General features: G+C 41.1%; 1 protein-coding gene across 2 annotated transcripts in view; it reads right to left on the minus strand.

Moving 5' to 3' along the window:
- LOC105918478 (forkhead box protein J3) overlaps positions 1-13,322 on the minus strand; it is an 84,600-nt gene extending 71,278 nt beyond the window's left edge. For both annotated transcript variants that reach the window (XM_036136224.1, XM_036136221.1), the window contains exons 1-2: positions 13,181-13,322; positions 12,391-12,879 (exon numbers count right to left, since the gene is read on the minus strand). In XM_036136224.1, the coding sequence (XP_035992117.1) occupies positions 12,391-12,753 (363 nt within the window). In that variant the 5' untranslated portion in view covers positions 12,754-12,879; positions 13,181-13,322. The remainder of the gene's footprint in view (positions 1-12,390; positions 12,880-13,180) is intronic.
- Positions 13,323-19,723: the final 6,401 nt, after the last annotated feature.

The raw sequence follows: 19,723 nt of genomic DNA on the forward strand, positions 1-19,723 counted from the left end.
GTTCTCTTTTTAGCATTCTAGGAAAATACACATTCCACACTATTCCATACTTTTCCTGTGTAGGACCCGTGTATAATATAGAAAACAGAGTTCCACATTTTAATAACTTTTTAACTTTCACATTATCACTTTTTCTATAGGGGCATTTCGCCTAATTATAATCAAATACAGATCTGTAAAGGCTTCGTTATTCAACTCTGTTGATTATCTTAAATATTTCTATCACAACATGATGCCTACAATGAAACATAATCTGTGGCCAGAATTTAGTCTGATTGAGAAGAGGTGTTGAACAAACTGGAATAATTTAAGATCTGTTTTTATATAACTATGTGAATAGCACCTGTATTGCGGAATTCAAGAACTCAATTCAGAGCCCAACTAAAGCATAATCTTGCAGGGAACTGGGTCCACATCACTGCCTCAATTTCCTGTCATTGTGTGCAACAACTCCAGGCGACACGGTGGAAAGGAAGTTACAGAAGAAGAGACATTGCACATCAGAAAGGACAGCAATTCCCATCAACTATGTAATCTACATTTTATTGACTCTTCCAACTTTTCTCAGTCACTTTTGCAGACTTAAATCCCTTCAGAGTTTTTACAGACATAATTATTTTTAACATGACACAGTTTTAATCAAGAAATATATTTTTGACCATTTCGATTTGGAGTTTATTTACTAAGGCACGTGTTATTTAAAAATTATTTTTAAATTAGCCTAGAACGTGTCAGCGGAAAGTTTATAAAACATTTACCAAAACATGATGCCAGCCTAAATCACTTGTCAATTACCTGTGAAAATCTTACCAGTATAGATGAACACTCAAAGATATGAATTAGTTTGTGACTAATTAATATCTACAAATCTAGACGGAGGAAGCAACTTGTCATTTAGTAAGTCGACCATTCAGAACGGCTGTGGCCTCAGATATAAATAAGTCAGGCTTTCCAAGATGGAAGCTTTGCGTTTCCCAGCAACTACTTTAAATACACAGCCCCAAATCATCAACAATACATTTGCCAATCAATACATTTCTTGCTTTATGACTTTATACTAGATGCAAATATTTGCATTTATAAAAAAAAAAAACTTTCATGTTTTTGTATTTCTACTTCATTATGTTAATTCAAGCTTTAACAGCGAGCACCACACTACAACTTTTTGTCTTCAGCATAAAAAATGTAATAAAATACTTAGAAGTTCCTGTGCTGTAAGGAAGTTATACGTTCAGTACTGTAAACATATAATTATGCAACAGCTCCTCTCTTCTTCGCCCGTCTTGCCATTTCTTAGGGTAACTTTAACGTTTAATAGTCAAACATAAACAAAGCTCCTTTACAGCTTTCTAAATGGAAATGGTGCAGCAGGTTGCCTTCCAATTAAAAGCTGGTTTCAAAGGAAAAGCAGCATATTTGCATGCAGAATCAACAGTTATTTCAGTTTTCAATTGACCTTTAACAGGCTGGTCAGGAACATGGAAAGGGCCGGGTCTGACCCAAGGCCTGTAAAACACGCAGGTCTCCTCCAAATGAACAGAGGCGCAGCGCAGAGGTGACCATGCAGATGGCTGAAGTAAACTCTTTTTTTTAAAATCAAACTTGAAAAACATTTCTACCAATCAACTGTAGATGAAAGAAAAAAAAATGTCTCCATAGAGCAGTCAGTTTCTGCGAGAAAAAAAAAATAAAATATTTACAAGAACAATGTGGTTATTCTCTGATGTTGAGAAGTCGTACATTTGTAAGAAAAAAATTATGTTTAATAAATCTAAGGTATTTAAACTAAGATATTCTCTGACATCATAGTTAGAAATTTGTATGAAAAAAAACTGACAGTTTACTGAGATTATAAAGTCTGACATTTGTGACAAAAATGCCAAAAGTCCTCTAAGATTCACATAATAAATGTATGAGCTGGATATTTTCCAAAGCGTAAGTGGCACATTTGGGCTGTTTTCCTGATATGCCAGAGGATATCCTAGCCTAAACATCGTAAATATATGCCTTTAATTATGGAAAAACTGTCCTTGTGGTATTATATCTAAGTTATTTGCGCTGAATGTTTGAAATTAATCTAGAAATGTATGGGTAGGGGAGAGTGGAGTGATTGGTGCCAGTGGGTAAATTGTGCCACCCCCTGTTTCTAGGTAACCATAAAGGAAATTGATCATGTGGCCTCACATATTGGAAGAGTCAATGATTTCACTCATTGCACGAGAGCACATTTAAGGTAAAAATATATAATATAATGTTGTTGTTTTTTGCCTTATGAAGTAAAATTTCAATAATCAAGGTTATTTTGATTGTGTGTATGAACAGTTATAGACTTGTTTTAAAACATTTCACATAATTGTTGCCGCCTCAAAGCTACACTATGACTCTATACAGCTAGCATAATTTTGGAGAGTGCATTTTTAGTGCATAGTAGGGTTGGGGTGATTTGTGCCAAAGAACTTGGGGGTAAGCTGTGCTAGAGGTATAACTCACCCCCACTTCTAAATATTTAAAATACTAATTTTTTTGTACTATGGGATATTCTTAGATTTAGACCAAAAATACAAATAGACCATCATGATCATTGCAATCATCAAGTGACAAGGTTGGTTCTTCTGCCTATTTGGGCTACGTATCACTCCGTCTCCCAGCATCCTACACAAATGGCAGAGCGGGGTGGAAGTGGAACGCTCTGCGACCTGGAGGAGGGCAGGTTGTGAAGTGCCTCATTTAGATTTTAAAAGATGGCACAGAAACGAGTTGCTCACAGACAAACCTCAGAACAAGGGTAAAAAGGGGGAATGTAGAGCTACAATAAGGTGAAATTCAGACCATAGCATTGCAGTTCCACTATATTTGGATCACAACTGAATAATTTAAATGGGAAAAGGAAGAATTTTAAAACATGTGCCCCCTTTAAGAAAACTGACCTTTGAGGAGCTCTTGTGGCACAACATGCTTGTAGAAAATTGGTTGTCGGTGTCGTAACATAACTTTAAATAAACCTTAAATTAGTAATTTTGGACTGAATCTGTCTAGCCTGTATATGGAATCACATTTTCTGGGATTAAAATATCCTTTACTTTAATATTCAATGGCACAATTTACCCCCAATGTATTCTTTCAAAAGGCACAACTTACCCCACACTGGGGGCAAGTTGTGTTATAAGACACCTTTTATTCTGAAAGCTATGTTTCTTAATTTCTATATTTCAGATCCAGAGTGATTGTTCCCAGGGATGCACCACATACTGAAATATATGTACATATTTAAGTTGGAGGCATTACTGTAATGGACTGGCTTTAAAGTCACTTTAAGTAAAAACTGGCACAACTCACCCCACTCTCCTCTATTTTTGGGGGAAATTTACTCATCCATGGCCACATTTTTTTTCTCCTATGATCAACAACAGCTCTCATAGAGCATTGTAAATCGTTAATCAACAGGTCAAAATGTAAAGAAAAAGGAAATAATCTCATGCTTGCTTAATATGACCACACATAAAGAATCAAGATGTTTATTGATAGTTTGTTTTTAGATCAAAATGATAAGAAAAACAAGGCAAATTCAGCATCAAGTCAAGACTTTAAGACTTGGAAAGCTGGAAATTGCCATCGGCCACTAAAAGTCTGATCTTTGCATCTCTACTTTACAGGTAAGCATAAGTATGATATAGTGAAAACGAGCATTCAGCCGAACCCCAAACACAGACGGATAATAAAAGCCAACAGTTTGAAATCCAGGGCAGAATTTCAACCTTTTGTTTTCCTTTAAAAAGCAATATCTGAAATCTGATGACCGTGGTGAGGACAGAAAAGGGTCCCACTGCTAATGGTAGATAAACTATTGTGAAAATACTTCATAAACACAGGATGAATAATATATAACACTGACAAACTGTATCCATTATAACTTACCATAAGATACTCTCTTTAGGAAAGTGATAAAATATTAAAGTAATAACATCAAACAACATTTTTAAAATTGTATAAAAAAAAGTCTATAAAAACTTCAAACTCAAGGTTTTAGTAGGGTGGTATTGTTACTTTTGAAATATTGTCAACAAGTGAACAGAAGGCATTAATTAAGTCAAGTTTTTGTTGTGTATCACATTTCAGCAGCAAGGCGGTTCAAAGTGCTTCATATCATGGAAACATAAAAACAAAACACATCGAAACAGTCTCTTGTTGTGAGACCACTAACAAACATTAAACTGTATCAGGTGAAAACATCAATAAACATCAAATATGTTGGCCAATGTTCCTGTTATTATGGGTCAAAAGCAACCCTAAACAGGTGGGTTTTCAGTCTTCATTTAAAAGGCTGATTTGCAGTCTACTGGAAGTTTGTTCCAGATTTGTGGAGTATAGGAACTAAAAGCTGCTTAAATGATAATTTAATTAGCATCCATCCATTTTCTAACACGTCTATCCCTTGTGGGGTCGCGAGGGGTTGCTGGTGCCTATCTCCAGCTGTCAATGGGCGAGAGGCGGGGTACACCCTGGACAGGTCGCCAGTCTGTCTAAGGGCAACACAGAGACAAACAACCATTCTCGCACACACTCACACTTAAGGAGAATTTAGAGAGACCAATTAACCCAACAGTCATGTTTTTGGACGGTGGGAGGAAGCCAGAGTACCCAGAGAGAACCCACGCATGCACAGGGAGAACATGCAAACTCAATGGGTGTAGCAGTCTAGCCAGACTTTATTTAGACGACACACTCAATGATGAGGACTGATGGACTATGGTGGGGTATTCCAACCCATTTATTAACAGACAGAAAAAGACACCATAGACACAGCGTAAGAGCTGTAGATAAATAAAACAAAATTACTCCAATTAACATATGACCATGTTTCATATTTAGATAACAAAACCATAAAGGATAAATGCCATTAGCTAGCATTAGCTTATTTAAACTTCTTTTAGATATACAAACTCTAATAAACTTAGTCAGTGTAAACATAAAACTACACAACAAAGCAAATTATACCTGTTCGCCTTCCAGCTAGATGCCATATAAAATGTGGATGGGAACCCGTAATGTCCTTTAACAAGCAGCAAAACCGTTAGGTACGGCCGTTGGAACGTAGCGCTTCTTTCCGTTTTACCGGAACCGGAAATAGAAAAAACATGCCTTCAAAATAAAAGCCCCGTGAACCTTTTTGCCGTAATTCACTATTAATGTAGAATTTATTACTTAAAAAAACGGAAGAATCAGGAACATTAGGCATAAAAACTGAGTGAAAGTATATCTAACAAATATCAGTTATAACAAATAGTATGGGTCATTTACAATGGGCAAGGGTAGGACTCGAACCCAGGACTTTCTTGCTGCATGGCAACAGTGCTGGCCACTGCGCCACTGTGCAGCCTAGGAGCATCAAAACAATAAAACAAAATCCAATTTCAAAAAATGCATTCTGTTTACAGATGTCCCGCCTCTACCAGCTGACAGTGCAGGACAAAGACAGAGACAGAGACAGTGGTTTCCCCACTGTGTGCTTGTTATGAGCTGTGGTCCTGTTGTGGGTGCGGGTTGCAGGGGGGGGTACCGCGTAGGACATGGGAAAGCACAAGAGCGAGGAGTAGGAGAGGCTGGTACAGATAACGTAGGGCAGATAAAGACGTTCCAGTGATACTAAATACCGCTGGAATGATGCACTCTGATGCAACGCTGTTTCCAGTCTAAGCCCTCTTCCCCTTTACTCCCATGGTTTTAGAAAAACACCGACCCAAAAATGCAGCGCAGGCTTCGTAACTCGGGATGGTTTAAGAAGATTCAACAAGGTCCACAAACAAATTGTTTATGCATGCGAGTGCTGCTTCATTTGAGATTTTTTTTTTTCCTAACAGATCCCTCCTCAGCTCGAGCCGAAGCTTCTCGTCAATACTTCGCAGATGAAAAGAGAATCTCTCCATATTCATACTTCTTGCCAGAGACGCACAAAAAAAAAAAAAAAAAAAAAAAAAATCACATGACCTTGAGAGGCTGATTGAGTAAAAAGATATCTGCATTCGATGTTAATGTCTTTGAAAATGAGACCGTGGGTAAATGGAGCACACGCAACGCGGCGGAGTTGATGCATGCGTGTTGTCCTGGTTTAAACTCCTGCCATTCCTGCACTCTCACATTATCATACAGAGCAGACGGAGTGCGTGTGCTGGGTAGCAAACCTCTCCGCTGCTCTCTAACAACACCCCTCCACCCCTCTTCCTCCTCCCATTTCATCTCCTGCCGAGCTCCCTGCATGTAATCTGCAGACTGCACACGTACGTTGCCTACCTGAGTGGGAGCGCTTCTGTGGGCCCCACCGGTCTGTGTGCGCGAGCGGCACGCGCGCACGTTCGCCGGTGAGCGAACGGAGACAGACGATCCGGACGTATCATGTATGCAAATTGTTTCCCGAAGGCACGAGAGTCTAGATTTCTGAAAACATCCATCTTGGACGGCGTACTTGACGCAGAAGTGTAATGTCACCCCACAATATCTGCGGAATCTGGCAGCGAGACCGATCTTTGAGTCTGGATCCCGCTGTGTACAGCTGACAGCAATCACCTTAACTGGAAGGAACTGAACTCGCGTAACTTTCCTTGTGACTGCTGGTGCAAAAACAAGCCCCACTGTGCAAGTTAGGTCATCCAGAAAGCATCGGCCTATGGATTACCTAAGCGAACTAATACAGTCAATATTATATACTTTCATCTATGCCAAAGGATTCATATGCCTTGAACTTGTTTACATTTGTTTAGGTCACAACAACCAACTTCAGGTGGTTTTCTGTGATAAATCAACACAGAATTTCATGCTCTTTTACCGTTTTTATTTTGTGGCACTGGTGGCCTTTACTTCACAGTAAACTTGACCCGGAAATGGGGCTGAGAGAGAGGGGGGAAGGCATGAGGCCAGGACCGCCGTGCCGATACATGGTTTTCTGCTATTCTTATAAATAAGGATGTGAAAAGTGAGGGGTGCGTTTGTTTTCTCTTCCCTTGAGTCACTTTTTGCCCAGTTATGTAAGATTGGAGAGCGTCTGTGAACGTCACCCTTCAAACTTTGCCAAAGAATGCCTGTTAAATCTGCGTCTGGACTTGGACCGGGTCATCCCAGCGCTCAAATCTTTGATCTGTGCCATTCCATAGCAGGTCTGGCTGCATGTTTAGGGTTGTCGTCCTGCCGGAAGCTGAGCCTCCGCTCCGTTTTTATCTCCATCCATCTCTTTAGCAACTCTTGATGAGCCTCCCTGTCCCTGCTGAAGAAAGGCCTCCCCTCAGCATGATGCTGCCCTCACAATGTTTCCCAGTGGGGAGGTCGTGTTCTGGACGACGTGTTAAGTTTTCTGCCACGCATCGTATTTAGTGTGCAGGCCCGAGAGTTCAATTTGCTCTTGCCCATGCTGGCTGTTTCACCCACATGGCAACTTATACCTTTCCTTCAACAACAGCTCTCTTCTTGTCCCTCTTCCATGAAGGCTAGATATGGGGTGTGTGTGTCTAGAAGTTGCGCCGTCAACAGATTCTCCCACCTGAGCAGCGCTTCTCGCATTAATGCTCTCCTTTCCCAACCTGTCAGTCTAGGCAGACAGCGATGTCTTTCTCGGTTTCCAGTAGTGCATTACCCTTCACATTCGTGGCTCTGTGAGATGTTCTAAAGTTTGCGATATGGTTTTATAACCATATCTTGCTTCTCCACAACTGTGTTCCTTGGCCTTCATGATGCTGAATCTTCACAGAACACCTTTGTTCACGCCGAGATTAAAACACAAAAAAGGCGGCCTGTTTAATAATTGGGTGATTTCTGAAGACAACTGGTTCCACAAGACAAGAGTAAAGGGGGTTGGATAGAAATGCATGGAAAACCTTGCAAATTTGATATAGTAAAACAAAATTCATTTTCCTTTCAAATAAAACCCCAATTGGTTCAACTGAAACGTGTTGTTGTGACGTCAAGATATGTGAAAAATATTTAAGGAGGTGTGAAGACTTTCGCAAGGCACTTTAAGTTTCTAAAAGACGAGTTCAAGCGCCAGTCAAAGAGTTGTTCTGCACGGATAAAACCCATCCTCTTAATTATTTATTAGTATCTATCCAAGTGAAAGCAGTCTAAAAAAAATATTTCAGAGCTGCTGCTATTCTGACTCATGCAACATATTGTACGTATTGTGCCCGGCTTAATTAAAAAGCGCCATAGCTCTACAAAGCAGTCATGGGCGAATGCCAGAGTGTGTGAAAAGAATATCTCAGTGCCACCTGCGTACTGCGTTAATGGTCCTAACAAAACGCAGCCACACACATACACAATCGATACATACCAGAGCATAATTATTGGATACAATACCATCCTGGCACTCCAATGCAACCATCAACCATCAGCATTCATGAGCAGCTGTAAGAAAAAAAAAAAAAAGTCCAAAATGGTCTTGGTAACCTTTATCACCTCTCTGGAGACCAAATCTAATTGATTGAATGTATGTGCAGGTGAAGGAGCTCTGCCAGCAGATGCCCGGCTTGTATCCTAGCCTTTTTGTCTCCATTTCTGGCATGCGCGCACGTGTGTGTGTGTGTGTGTGTGTGTGTGTGTGTGTGTGTGTGTGTGTGTGTGTGTGTGTGTGTGTGTGTGTGTGTGTGTGTTCAGGGAACGGTGCGTTCAAGATTACAGACAGGGAACAAACATGAGTTTGTGAAAGGAGAGCGGAGAAGAGACGAGAAGAGTGACTGACGGGGAGGGTGAGGTAAAGAAAGGGGAGGTGGTTTTTTGGTGGAGTGCAAGTGCTCGGCAGATGAAGATGGAGAGTGAAAGGAAGGAGAAATAATGAGAGAAGAGGAAAACCGTTCTCGCTCTCAGAGAGATGAATTGGTTCATAGTTTGCAGACAGCCTTTTCAGTGCATCAGTCGAAGGACTATACCCATCCCCTTCTTCACTAATAAGGCAGAGAATCCCCAAAACACCGCCGCGAGGATCCATTCATTTGTCTCCAATAACGCTGCCACCTTTCTGCTCATATTAGCCGGGATTCGCATCGCTACATTTGCATAAGGATTTAATAATGTCCTCTGAATGAGACAAAATGCACCTGCCAATCATACTCAGTTCACTAAAAGGTTTCTGTGCTCCTTAAGGCAACACCGGGATCAGTTGGTGCACCGCACTCCAAGCACCATTGGCTAAGAGCTTCATGGGATATGATGCAACCGGTAGCCAATATTAATTCCTCTTCTTGAGTCAGATGTACGTAAAACCACTTCAATAAATGTAAGCAAATCAAAAAAACAGGAATAGTAAAAAGTGGAATTCATTCAGCTAGATGAAATACAACATTTTATATTTATGGGATGCAAAATAGCAATGTTTGAACGAAATGTAAAAAAACATCCTAAGCAAAGAGCCTCAGTATACAATTTTTGGGTGGAAATGATATACCTCAGGAATACTGCGCAGTGCTGCCAGGTTTTCCTGCTGAGACCATCAAAGAGGTCTATAAGCTCACATACAGCAAAGTAACAGTGATCTTAGAGATGTTTGGCAACGGAATGAATACCACAAGCTGCAAGGAGCCAGGAGGAGTACTGCCTCCCATGGAGAAAGACACTGGAAGCCAAGATCAAAGCAATAATTAGACAGATCACACTTTTTTTTTGTGATGGTCCAATCACGAGGTGTAGAAAATCTTTTTTGGATAAAATACAAGAAATTGTTGATACTGAAACTTTAGGCACCATTAGAGTCAGTATAATAAACCAAATGTTCTCTATGCGTAATAACAGAAGAACAAGCACAAGGTGGAAAAAACACATACTGGAGAAGAATGTAAAAAGAGAAATCACATAATAGCTACGCGGTAGAGCTTTTTAAACTCTGTTTGCTTATGTATGGACTGGATATCTTGGGATTATAGGAAACACTCACACAGAAGCCCACCAAGCACATGCTCACCATGACTTTTTATGCTAGAAACCCCTAGAATTTAGTTTTTTATTTAGTTTTTCCCCTCTTTAGCTGAATTACTTTGTCCCGTTAATGGGAACAATATCAAAAAACTGTTTTGGGAGATCTTTCACCTAGCACAGTTTTTATCTTAATCAGATTACAAACTGTAAAGGCACTCTACACAAAGGCCCTGTTAAACCTCTAATATTGGGCATGTTGTGGAAATTGTTCAAATAATTAATTTGAACTGTTAACAACCCTTCTTAGCCCTTTCTCAAGGAACAAGAAGACCAAACCTATGTGAGGGTGGAGGACATCATTTTCTGTTCTACGTTTTTGACCCGATGGAATGCATCATCAGCGGTGCTTGAAGTGAGCCGGCATGGACCGCTACGCAATACCGGCACTTCTAAATGTTACACCTCAGCGTATCGGGACTTTTTTTTCTAGGGTGCAGCACGTACCGGTGCTTCTACCCGCATCCCCGCCCAATTCCGACCTCCCCACAGGCTACAGCTTGTAGCCCATTTGTTGATTTTTTAAAAATCGCCTCATGAGAAACCCATTGCCTTTGGCGCACACACTGCCCGTACATTCAAGCGGATGTAGGCGCATCGCATGAGAGAAGAAAAGCAGAGGTAAATGATCCCAGCTGTAAAGTTTACCTGGCTCCAAGAACTTAAAGTGGACCCCAACTGGAGCAGACATGAACGATACACGGAACCTGCTGCTGCATAGACGGCTCGGTAAGATCAGGGGTGGAGCTAGCCATTCTGGGGTCCTGAGCACAAATGTTGTGTGGTGCCTCCCCCAAACGGAAATGAAAGAAAAAATACAAAATCTTTTGTGCTTCTCTTATTTCCAAAGTAAGTTCTCAATATTAATGTTTTGGAAACTGTTGCAATAACAGGAGCAATTAAAACCCTGAAAAAAACATTATACTAATTTTGGATCAACAAAGGTGCGTATACTTCCACACAATATAACTCTGTTTTACATATCAAGAACGTAAATTAAAGCTGTAGTTGGTAATCCTGTTGAGAAACACTTTTTACTATGTAATATCGTCCTTCCACCCTGACAGTAGTAAATAGATTATGTATTCAGAAAAAGGAGGTTAAAAAAAGTTCTCTGTGAAAGCTGCAAACCTGTAAAACCAATCACTGCACCAAAAGGCATGGAGTTCGGTTCCTGCTATCATTCTCTTATCTATTGGTTGTTCCGCATGCCAATCATTCTGACGCGCTCAAGTAGCCCCTATGTGCACGCACATTCCCGGTCAGTTTCCGCTTGCTGGCTGCACATGCGCATTTCTAGTGTTTATGTACCCCCAAACAAAAAGATGAGTACCGGGACTTAAGCACTAATCATCAGGATGTCATTGGAGCTCAGAACAGGAGTGCTTGTGAGACCAGAGCGATCTTGTAGCAGCTACTAACTAAATTGAGGCTTTTGAGCAAGATCCCTTCAAGTGACTACAAAAAAAAGCATCAAACTCATTGCGGCATACGTGGATTTTAGAAAACTCAGCTTAACAACATCAAGAGGACATTACAAATTTCCATAAGAACGCGGAGCACAAATCTAGAGGCCAATTTATAGTTCAAAGCATCCCAATAATAAGTAATATTCTGATGACTCAGATGACTGGATTGAGAGAAGTTGCTGATCAGTTTGGAGTCACTGGAAATAGGGCTGGACGATATGGATTAAAAAATAAATCTCCGATTTTATCATACCAAATCCGATTAATCGATTTTTTCCTCCTTTTTGTTTCAAAAAAAGAAATTAAAGAAATGATTTTAAAACCTTGCTTTTTATGTCAAGTATTTCGTCAGGGAGTTGACCTGGATTCAAAGTGCAACTAAAGACAAGCTGTGAAACATGCAAAACAAGATGGTAGCCATGCCATTATAAACAATGAAAATATAACAAAACATTTGCTGCTAGTGTTATTACACATTGAGCTAAGAACAGGCTTCACTGCACTTGTGAACTTCAAACTAAGTTAAAAAGTAAATAAGTAAATGAAGTACCTCGTATCATGGTAAAAAAAAAGTTTCCACTTAACAATATTTTGACAATAATTTTGCCTAAACATATATTCAGCATCACATGCTGTTCTCTTCATGGAAACCCAATGAGTGTATTGGCAAAATAAAATCCAGATTTTCCAAAAATGAAATCTTAAAGAATTGTAAATTCAAATTAATCGATTAAATCGATTTATCGTCCAGCCCTAACTGGAAACAATTAACACAAAAGCTGTAGCATTAAAATAGAAAGAGATCCGAGGTGTCTAAAATATTCTAGCTTTAATTCCAGTTTGAAAAAATTCCTCCAGGTTTTATCATTTTTATTCTAATTTTTCAAAACTTACTCTTACTGCAGTTTAACAGCATATGCTACTCAAACAAAAGCTCCTAAACGTGGAGTTGCTTGCTCGTGTCTTCTCTTACCTTCCATCCACTGCCCGCCTCTCTGTAGTAAGGAAAATTGTCGCAGATCCACTGGTAGATCTCGCTGAGCGTCATCCGTTTCCGCGGGGAGCCGTTGATGGCAAAGGTGATGAGGCTGGCGTAGCTGTAGGGGGGTTTGCCGTCTCGGTGCTGTGCAGCTTCTTCCTGGTCCAGCGTAGTTCCCGGATCCAGATGCACCATCTTCTTCCCCGGTCCGTGCCCGTGATGGTGCATGTGGAGGTGGTGGTGATGCCCGAGGTGACCGTGGTGGTGTCCCACATCTGCCTTCTGGATGGCTGCCCTCATGCCGAGCTGAGGAAGCCAGTCCATGGAGGTTAGGCTGCTCTCCAGCTCAGAGGTCATGGCGCTCGATGCTCCAGGGGGGGGGGGGTCAAAAAAGTGAAGGAGAGGGGCTACGGCGACGTGGCGTACGGAGGGATCTTCTGCTGGCTCACTGAATGGGCTCCGTGCTGCAGCCTTGGCTCAAGCCTAGGGAAGAGCAGGAGGTTTATTTACTATGCCTATTCATCTTCCTTGGCTGGAGCAGAAAGCAGACTTGGCAGAGACGCGCGGATGTCAAGTTGCACATTATTTTCCGCATTCTGCCCAGCTTTGTGTAACAGAAAACAAAATACTTTGGCACTTCAATGGCTTCGCCTTTAGCGCTGGACATAAACATGTGAGCTATGGGTATTAAAAAACAGTTTATCATATTGTTTCCATTAATTATACATTAGGTAGCACAGTAGTTTGGGGGGGGGGGGGCTCGGGAATGAGTTAATTGTCTTACTCTTCCGATTTCCTTCCATCTTTCTTTTGGCCAAAGCATCTGGGGAAGTCAGCGCTGAGAAAGGTAACGTCCTCCCCTCGTGCATGTTCACAAAATCTTCACTTGGCCGCTGTGGCGGTGGCTGCTGCTGCTGCTGCTGCTGCGGCGGCTGCAATGCACAAACACAAAACCACGCAAGACAGTGAGCTTACGCCGCCAGACGGCCCTCATAAGATATTAATGTCGCACAACCGTTCAACTGACCTCGGCGTACGTCCAACCTGATTAAAAACTCCTCTTTCTTTTTTCCCTCTCTCTGTTGTGTCTGTCTGGATTGGTTTAAAGTCTCGCTCCCCTTCTAGGTGGAAATGGCAATTGGATCTGCACGGTGACTAAAAGCTGGGGAATTGTTTTCACAAGTGTCTGCCAAATGAGGGGGGGAACAGCTCAGGAGGAATTCCAACCCTCTGAGGAGCTGAATAGCTCTTCCCCTTTCCTCTCTGTCTAACCCACCACCCCACCCCTCATACACACACACACACACACACACACAGATTTATATTTTCTTACTTGACATGTCTCACTCTTCCGACAAGTCTGCGCCCACCTCTCTGTCCCACTCAGTCGCTCAGATCCCTGTCAGACAGGCGCAAGCCATAAAAACATACGCTCAATAGCCTCATGCCTCCTATTATTGTAGCTATTTTTAGCAGCAACACTCTAACCAAAAATATTTACCGGGTTAAACTTAGCAAAGAACCCTTATTAAGGGTTTTACAAATGATTTCGCCATGAGTCATAACCAAAGACTAAAATATTGTACACACACACACGACTGTTTTATACCTCAGTTTATCAGAGAACATTTGTACGGTTGTCATTATTGGACTGGAAATGTCAAGTAACTGGTACTTTGATATGACAAGCATGAATCTCTTTGATTGGTAATTATGGAAGATAAGCATCCTACACTGTAAACATCATTTTGGAGCATACCCCCATTTCATTCATTCAAACTTTATTCTAATATATTAGTTTGTGAATGTGTCATTTGATAATATTTAAATTTATCAACTTATTCACCATCTTTTTGGTAAAAAAAAAAAAAACTTATATTAACTTTCTGGTTAGATTTTAATGGATAGGCCAGATGGAAGAAGCTATTGAGGCCGAAAGGACCAAGTGTGCTTAACTGGTTGTGGAGTGCAGGAGCAGTGACTGGGAAGCCCACGCTGAACCCAATCGTTGTTGGCTGTCAGAGCTTTGTCTGCCACTCATTGCATCAAAACACTCCAACTCAAAGGCGTCAGAGGTCAGCAGTGGAGAAAAGCCATCTACGTAAACCTCCCAGGTATTGTTTGACTTCTGTTCGGTTCTTTCACCAGTTTAGTGTTGTTACGAATTAACCGTACTCTGTTGCGGCTCTCCCAGATTCCTTCCCAGTAAATGTGGTCTTCTATTGTAGACTTCTTTTAGTAAAAAAAAAGACAGAAAATATACTTTTCATTTTTCATCTCATTTCCCTCTCTCTCTCTCAACTCATTACCATCATGCCATTCACCTGGTTAATTACTCTCACCTGCCCTCCCCTCTGTTTCCTCCACTGTTTCCTCTGCCTCCTTGTTGAATCCTCCTTCATGCTACACCCCTGTTCTGGTCAGCTCTTTGCTTAGTTCCTGGTCCCTGTCTTCACCTGCCCTGTCTGTAAGCCTGTCGCCATTTATAAAAAAAATCATCTTTTCCCTTCATCTTGCTACGTCTTGTCTGCATATTGGTCCTTCAAAAACAAACAAGAAAATATATAAAGAAAAACCACACCATACATGACACAAGATGGCAATTGATCCAGAGGGTGGATCCATGGAGTAGTGGGCCACTTGAACACAAGTTAGGGTCTGCATCATCAAAGCAAGGGTGCCTGATGTTAAGGGACACGAAACACCCTACGAACCCGAGTTTATCACTGAAGATATATCAGAGTAGCAATAGAGATCCCTTTTCAATCATACCATCAGGAATTCCCAAGGGTAGCAATGACCCAAGAAAATGGACAAACGAACACAGTCTGTATATGCGGCAAGGTGTGTGGCATGGTATCCAGAGTCTCAAGATTCACCAGATCAAAATGGCCTGCTTAAAGGGTGGACAAGAGCAGGAGCAGTGGTCAACACTCCACGAAATTAAGCGCTGGTCACGGATCCTGGTCAGAGAGAGAGCTACAGCGAGGCCCAGAAACAACCCACAGTGTCCAGAACCTATGAGCAGGATAACTTCCCCCTGACAGTGAAGAGCCACATCAAAGTTGGTCAATGTGGGCTGCCACCAAAAAGAAAGTGTGGATACAGTTCAATGACGATTTAGACAAATTCTTGGAGGAAACTCGACACAATCTGATGTGTCACCTTAGATAGGAAACTTTTTGAACCATCTGTCTGGATGATTTGATTGAATTTGACTTTGTAAGTGTCTTGAGATGACACGTGTTGTGAATTGGCGGTATATAAAAAAAAAATCATTGAACTGAAACAACGGGTGATGCTGACCAGAAACTCCAGACCAGGTTTGGTGTAACAGACAAGCAGCTTGCAAGAATCCCAACTAGGCCAAACCGACAAGATCTTAAAAGACCTGAAATCCTTGAAGCATCAATTCAATGTAGCAAAGGAGGAGGACAGGTCTGCCCTGACAGACCTGAGGGAAAACCTAAGTGGGCGGCTCATCACTTATAGGTGGGCTGAGAAAGATTAAGGGCCCAAATGTGCAAGGCATTCATCTCCAATCCATTTAGATTCACCATGTGCTCTACAGAAGAGAAATAGCCAACCAACCACCATCTCTCAAGATTACTTTCAGAAACCCTGCAAAAGATTGGCCCACGTGAAGCTTGTGTGCAACCTCCAGAGCCAAGGGTCTGGTTTGACACCTCAGAGATAATCCTGAAGGAGGTCAAAGGAATAGTAATGGCTGCAAGGACAAGTTCTGCACCTGGCCCTAGTAGAATTTTTCTACAAGGTCTACAAGCAACCCGTGAGACTTCGGTATAACTTAAACGTGTCTGGGTTAGAGGAAAAGGACATAATCCCCAGCTGTATAATCTCAGTGCCACTCTTCCCCTTGGCATTGAACATGAGTGTCAAATCAGCTGAGGTGGAGAAATTCCCAAGGAAGACTAATCGGGTAAAACTATCCGGAAAATTAGTCTTGGTAATAATTTCAATAATTGCACAAATTGACAGTACTTAAAAAAAAAAACTCACTGATATCTAACCGAATGAAAAAAAAATTAACATTATTAAACCAGATGTATTGGTCAAATTCCAAATGTTTAATTGATCAGTGTGCATTCTGTGAGACAAATGCAAAATGAATGAAACCGTCTTTCCATGGAATTAACATCTAAATAATAAGAAAATAAAATGAAAAAACAACCATCCACACTTTCATCCCCGTCCAATGCACCCAACCTTCACGTGTCCTTCAACAACAAAGAGTCCAATGGCCCACGCATTCTCTATTCATGCAGTAAATGATAAAGGTGCAAGAGCTTCAAAAACCTTGTCTGCAAAGATAAAACACATTGGTTTCTCTTTCCACCTTCCCCCGTGGAGAGCCCTAATATACTAACAAGAGGAAGAAGAGGGGAAATACCCAGCATCTGAAAAGCCTCTTGCTTTAATTAAAAGGAAGGGGGGGAAACATGTGTAGCAGCAGAAATCATAAAGCTAGACAAGTCAGGCAGAGGGACTATTCTGGAAAAGGAACCAAGAGAAACTCAATGAGCTTTATTCTCCTTTAGGCCTTTCCACTATGCAAGAAGTACCTTTTTTTTCTTTTTTTGTGCAAACCCCATGAAGCTGTCTTAATTAGTGTGCCTTCTATTCTTTTTTTTCCTTAGGATCTAATGTTGTTGGGTAGGTGGGATTTGGGTGGTGACACACAAGACACCGTACAAGTGCTTATTTTCCTCTCATTAAGAAGAGGCTCAAACTGCAAATCAGCCTGCCACAAGCCCCGACCTGCTGAGCTGCTGCCGTTGCTGTTGTTGAGAAGTCGCGGAGCGTGGGATGGCGACACAGCTGCATTGTGATGCCTCACACTGCTAACCCTATCGAGGTGTTGAGATGATGAGTAACAGCATAGAGCAGCGAGAGAAGGAGAAGGGGATATGACTTGGCTAACAGGTACAGGCGCCCTGCTGGGTGGTCCCACAGTGACTAGGCTAACCTGAGCACTGTGCTTTTTATGTTTGATATTCGTCACCTCTTGTATCAGCATGGTATCAGTGGACCATGACCACTTCAGAGGAGACCCGCCGAGGTACAGAGCATCCGCATTTAACTTTGCACTCATGAAACACGAGTGCAAGGTTAAATGCAGTTCTCTAAAATCTCAACTTCCGGTCATTGCTCACAGACCACTTGAAAAACGATCCTGTGGCTAAAAGAAAACTAACCTTATATTAATATTATTTTTGCCAAAGTTCTGAATTTGTATTATGCAGACATGATGTTAGACTGAAAAGACCTTCGTTTAATCAGTGAATGTGAATGTCAGGAGATGGTTTGTAGTCCAGGACATTTCCATGTAGAAAGAGTGCAGCCTAGGCCATTCTTGCTTTTTTTAAAGGAATGTAGAGGTGTAACAACAGTATCCCACACCTAAGTTATCAGTTTTATTAAAGTCTGAATACATAAAAATACAATTTAGAAGAGATAATAGGTCAAATAGGGAAACTATTGAAGAACTTGTTCACAGAATGTGTTCATAGAATCAACTGATGAGAACCGTATTTTCCGGACTATAAGTCGCAGTTTTTTTCATAGTTTGGCCTGGGGTGGGACTTATACTCTGGAGCGACTTATGTGTGAAATTATTACACATCTTACTGGTATATAATTACACCTGTTATTTTTACACCAAACCGCAAGAGGGCGCTCTAGGCCTGTGTTGAATCAGACGTAAGCGACGTAGAAGCGGAAGTGCCGCATCTTCTACCTCCGGAGTTAACGGAGTTATTTGAAAGTGACACCGAGGATGAAGATTTCACTGGATTTTAGTTATTTGGAGTGACACGGGCGCTTTGGTTAACTTCTTCGCATGTTATTTATGCTATAGTTATCTGAATAGCTTTTAATATGTTATGTTAACATACCAGGCACGTTCTCAGTTGTGTCATGTAGCGTAAGCTAACCGTACAATTATTCAGCCTGTTGTTGCCTCCATTCTATTTTTATTTAAAATTGCCTTTAAAGATGACATGTCTGTTCTTGATGATCTTGATGTTGTATATTATCAAATCAATTTCCCCCAAAAATGCAACTTATACTCCAGTGCGACTTATATATGTTTTTTCCTTCTTTATTATGCATTTTATGGCTGGTGCGACTTGTACTCCGGAGCTACTTATAGTCCGGAAAATACGGTACTTAGGTCAATATAAGGTGAATATGTCCATAGGTGCTTTATTAACATCCATCTGTCTAGTGTCTGATTCGTCACCTGCCTAAAGCTTTCAGGACCACAGGGGGCCAAGTGTCTATCTCAAGCAGTCAACGGGTGGGAGGCAGGGTCCACCCAAGTACAGATTGCCAGTTCATCACAAAAGCAACATAGATCAGATGTGCAGAACAAAGAACCAGGTGTGTGCACACACAAACATCTGAGGAAAACTTTAAGCGGACAAATAACCTCACATTTATGTTTTTGGATTTCGGGAGGAAGATGTAGTACCTGGAGAAAACCACATGGACACCGCACATATTCCACAGGTTGTTAGCCAGCAACTGTTCCCGCCGTCCTTTACTGAGATGGGCATGCGTTATGCAACACCGTGGTCTAAAAAATCTTAATCTGAACAACCAGTTAGTCTAACACTTCACTCTTACCTTGAGTTAGAGAAAAATCTAAGGCAGATCTACGCCCTAAAAATGATCTCGACAACTTGCCCCTTCTTATCTCTCAACTGGACACAGCACATCATCTACAGCTCTCCACCCTGCATGTCTTCAGCGTTTCCCCTCCCATTATACAAGTACGGCGCCCATCCTGCTAGTTCTGTCTGCTGACAACAAAAATGCACCTTCCTGAGTGCATACCTGAAAACAGCTGTCTGCTCTATTCTTGTAAAACACATTTTTGTTGCTAGACAGACCACCTAAATGGATCATGTGAAACAGATTCCAAATGTAATAAAATACGCACTGAATAAAGTTACCCTGGAAATCATTTTTAGCTTGGGCAGATCTAGCTTTAAATTGATTTTCATTCAATCAAGAACAAGTCAGGTATCTTTTAAAGGATAATAATGTATAAGGATACATGATAGTTAGATAGAGACCAATAGGTAAAGATAAAAAGATGTAGAGAGAAACAAAAAGAGTGGAGCTGGTACACACAAAAAGACTTGCAGCTGTAATGACAGCAAAGGGTAGTTCTACACAGTATTGACTTAAGGGGTTTCTACACAAATAAGTGTCACAATTTAAGGATTTTATATTCAGAAAAACTGCAATTTTGCTACCAAATGTATATAAGCACTGGGAAATAATGTAAGCAATCAGGAAA

The sequence above is a fragment of the Fundulus heteroclitus genome, chromosome 1 (genome assembly GCF_011125445.2).
Source record: "Fundulus heteroclitus isolate FHET01 chromosome 1, MU-UCD_Fhet_4.1, whole genome shotgun sequence".
Classification (NCBI taxonomy): Eukaryota; Metazoa; Chordata; class Actinopteri; order Cyprinodontiformes; family Fundulidae; genus Fundulus; species Fundulus heteroclitus.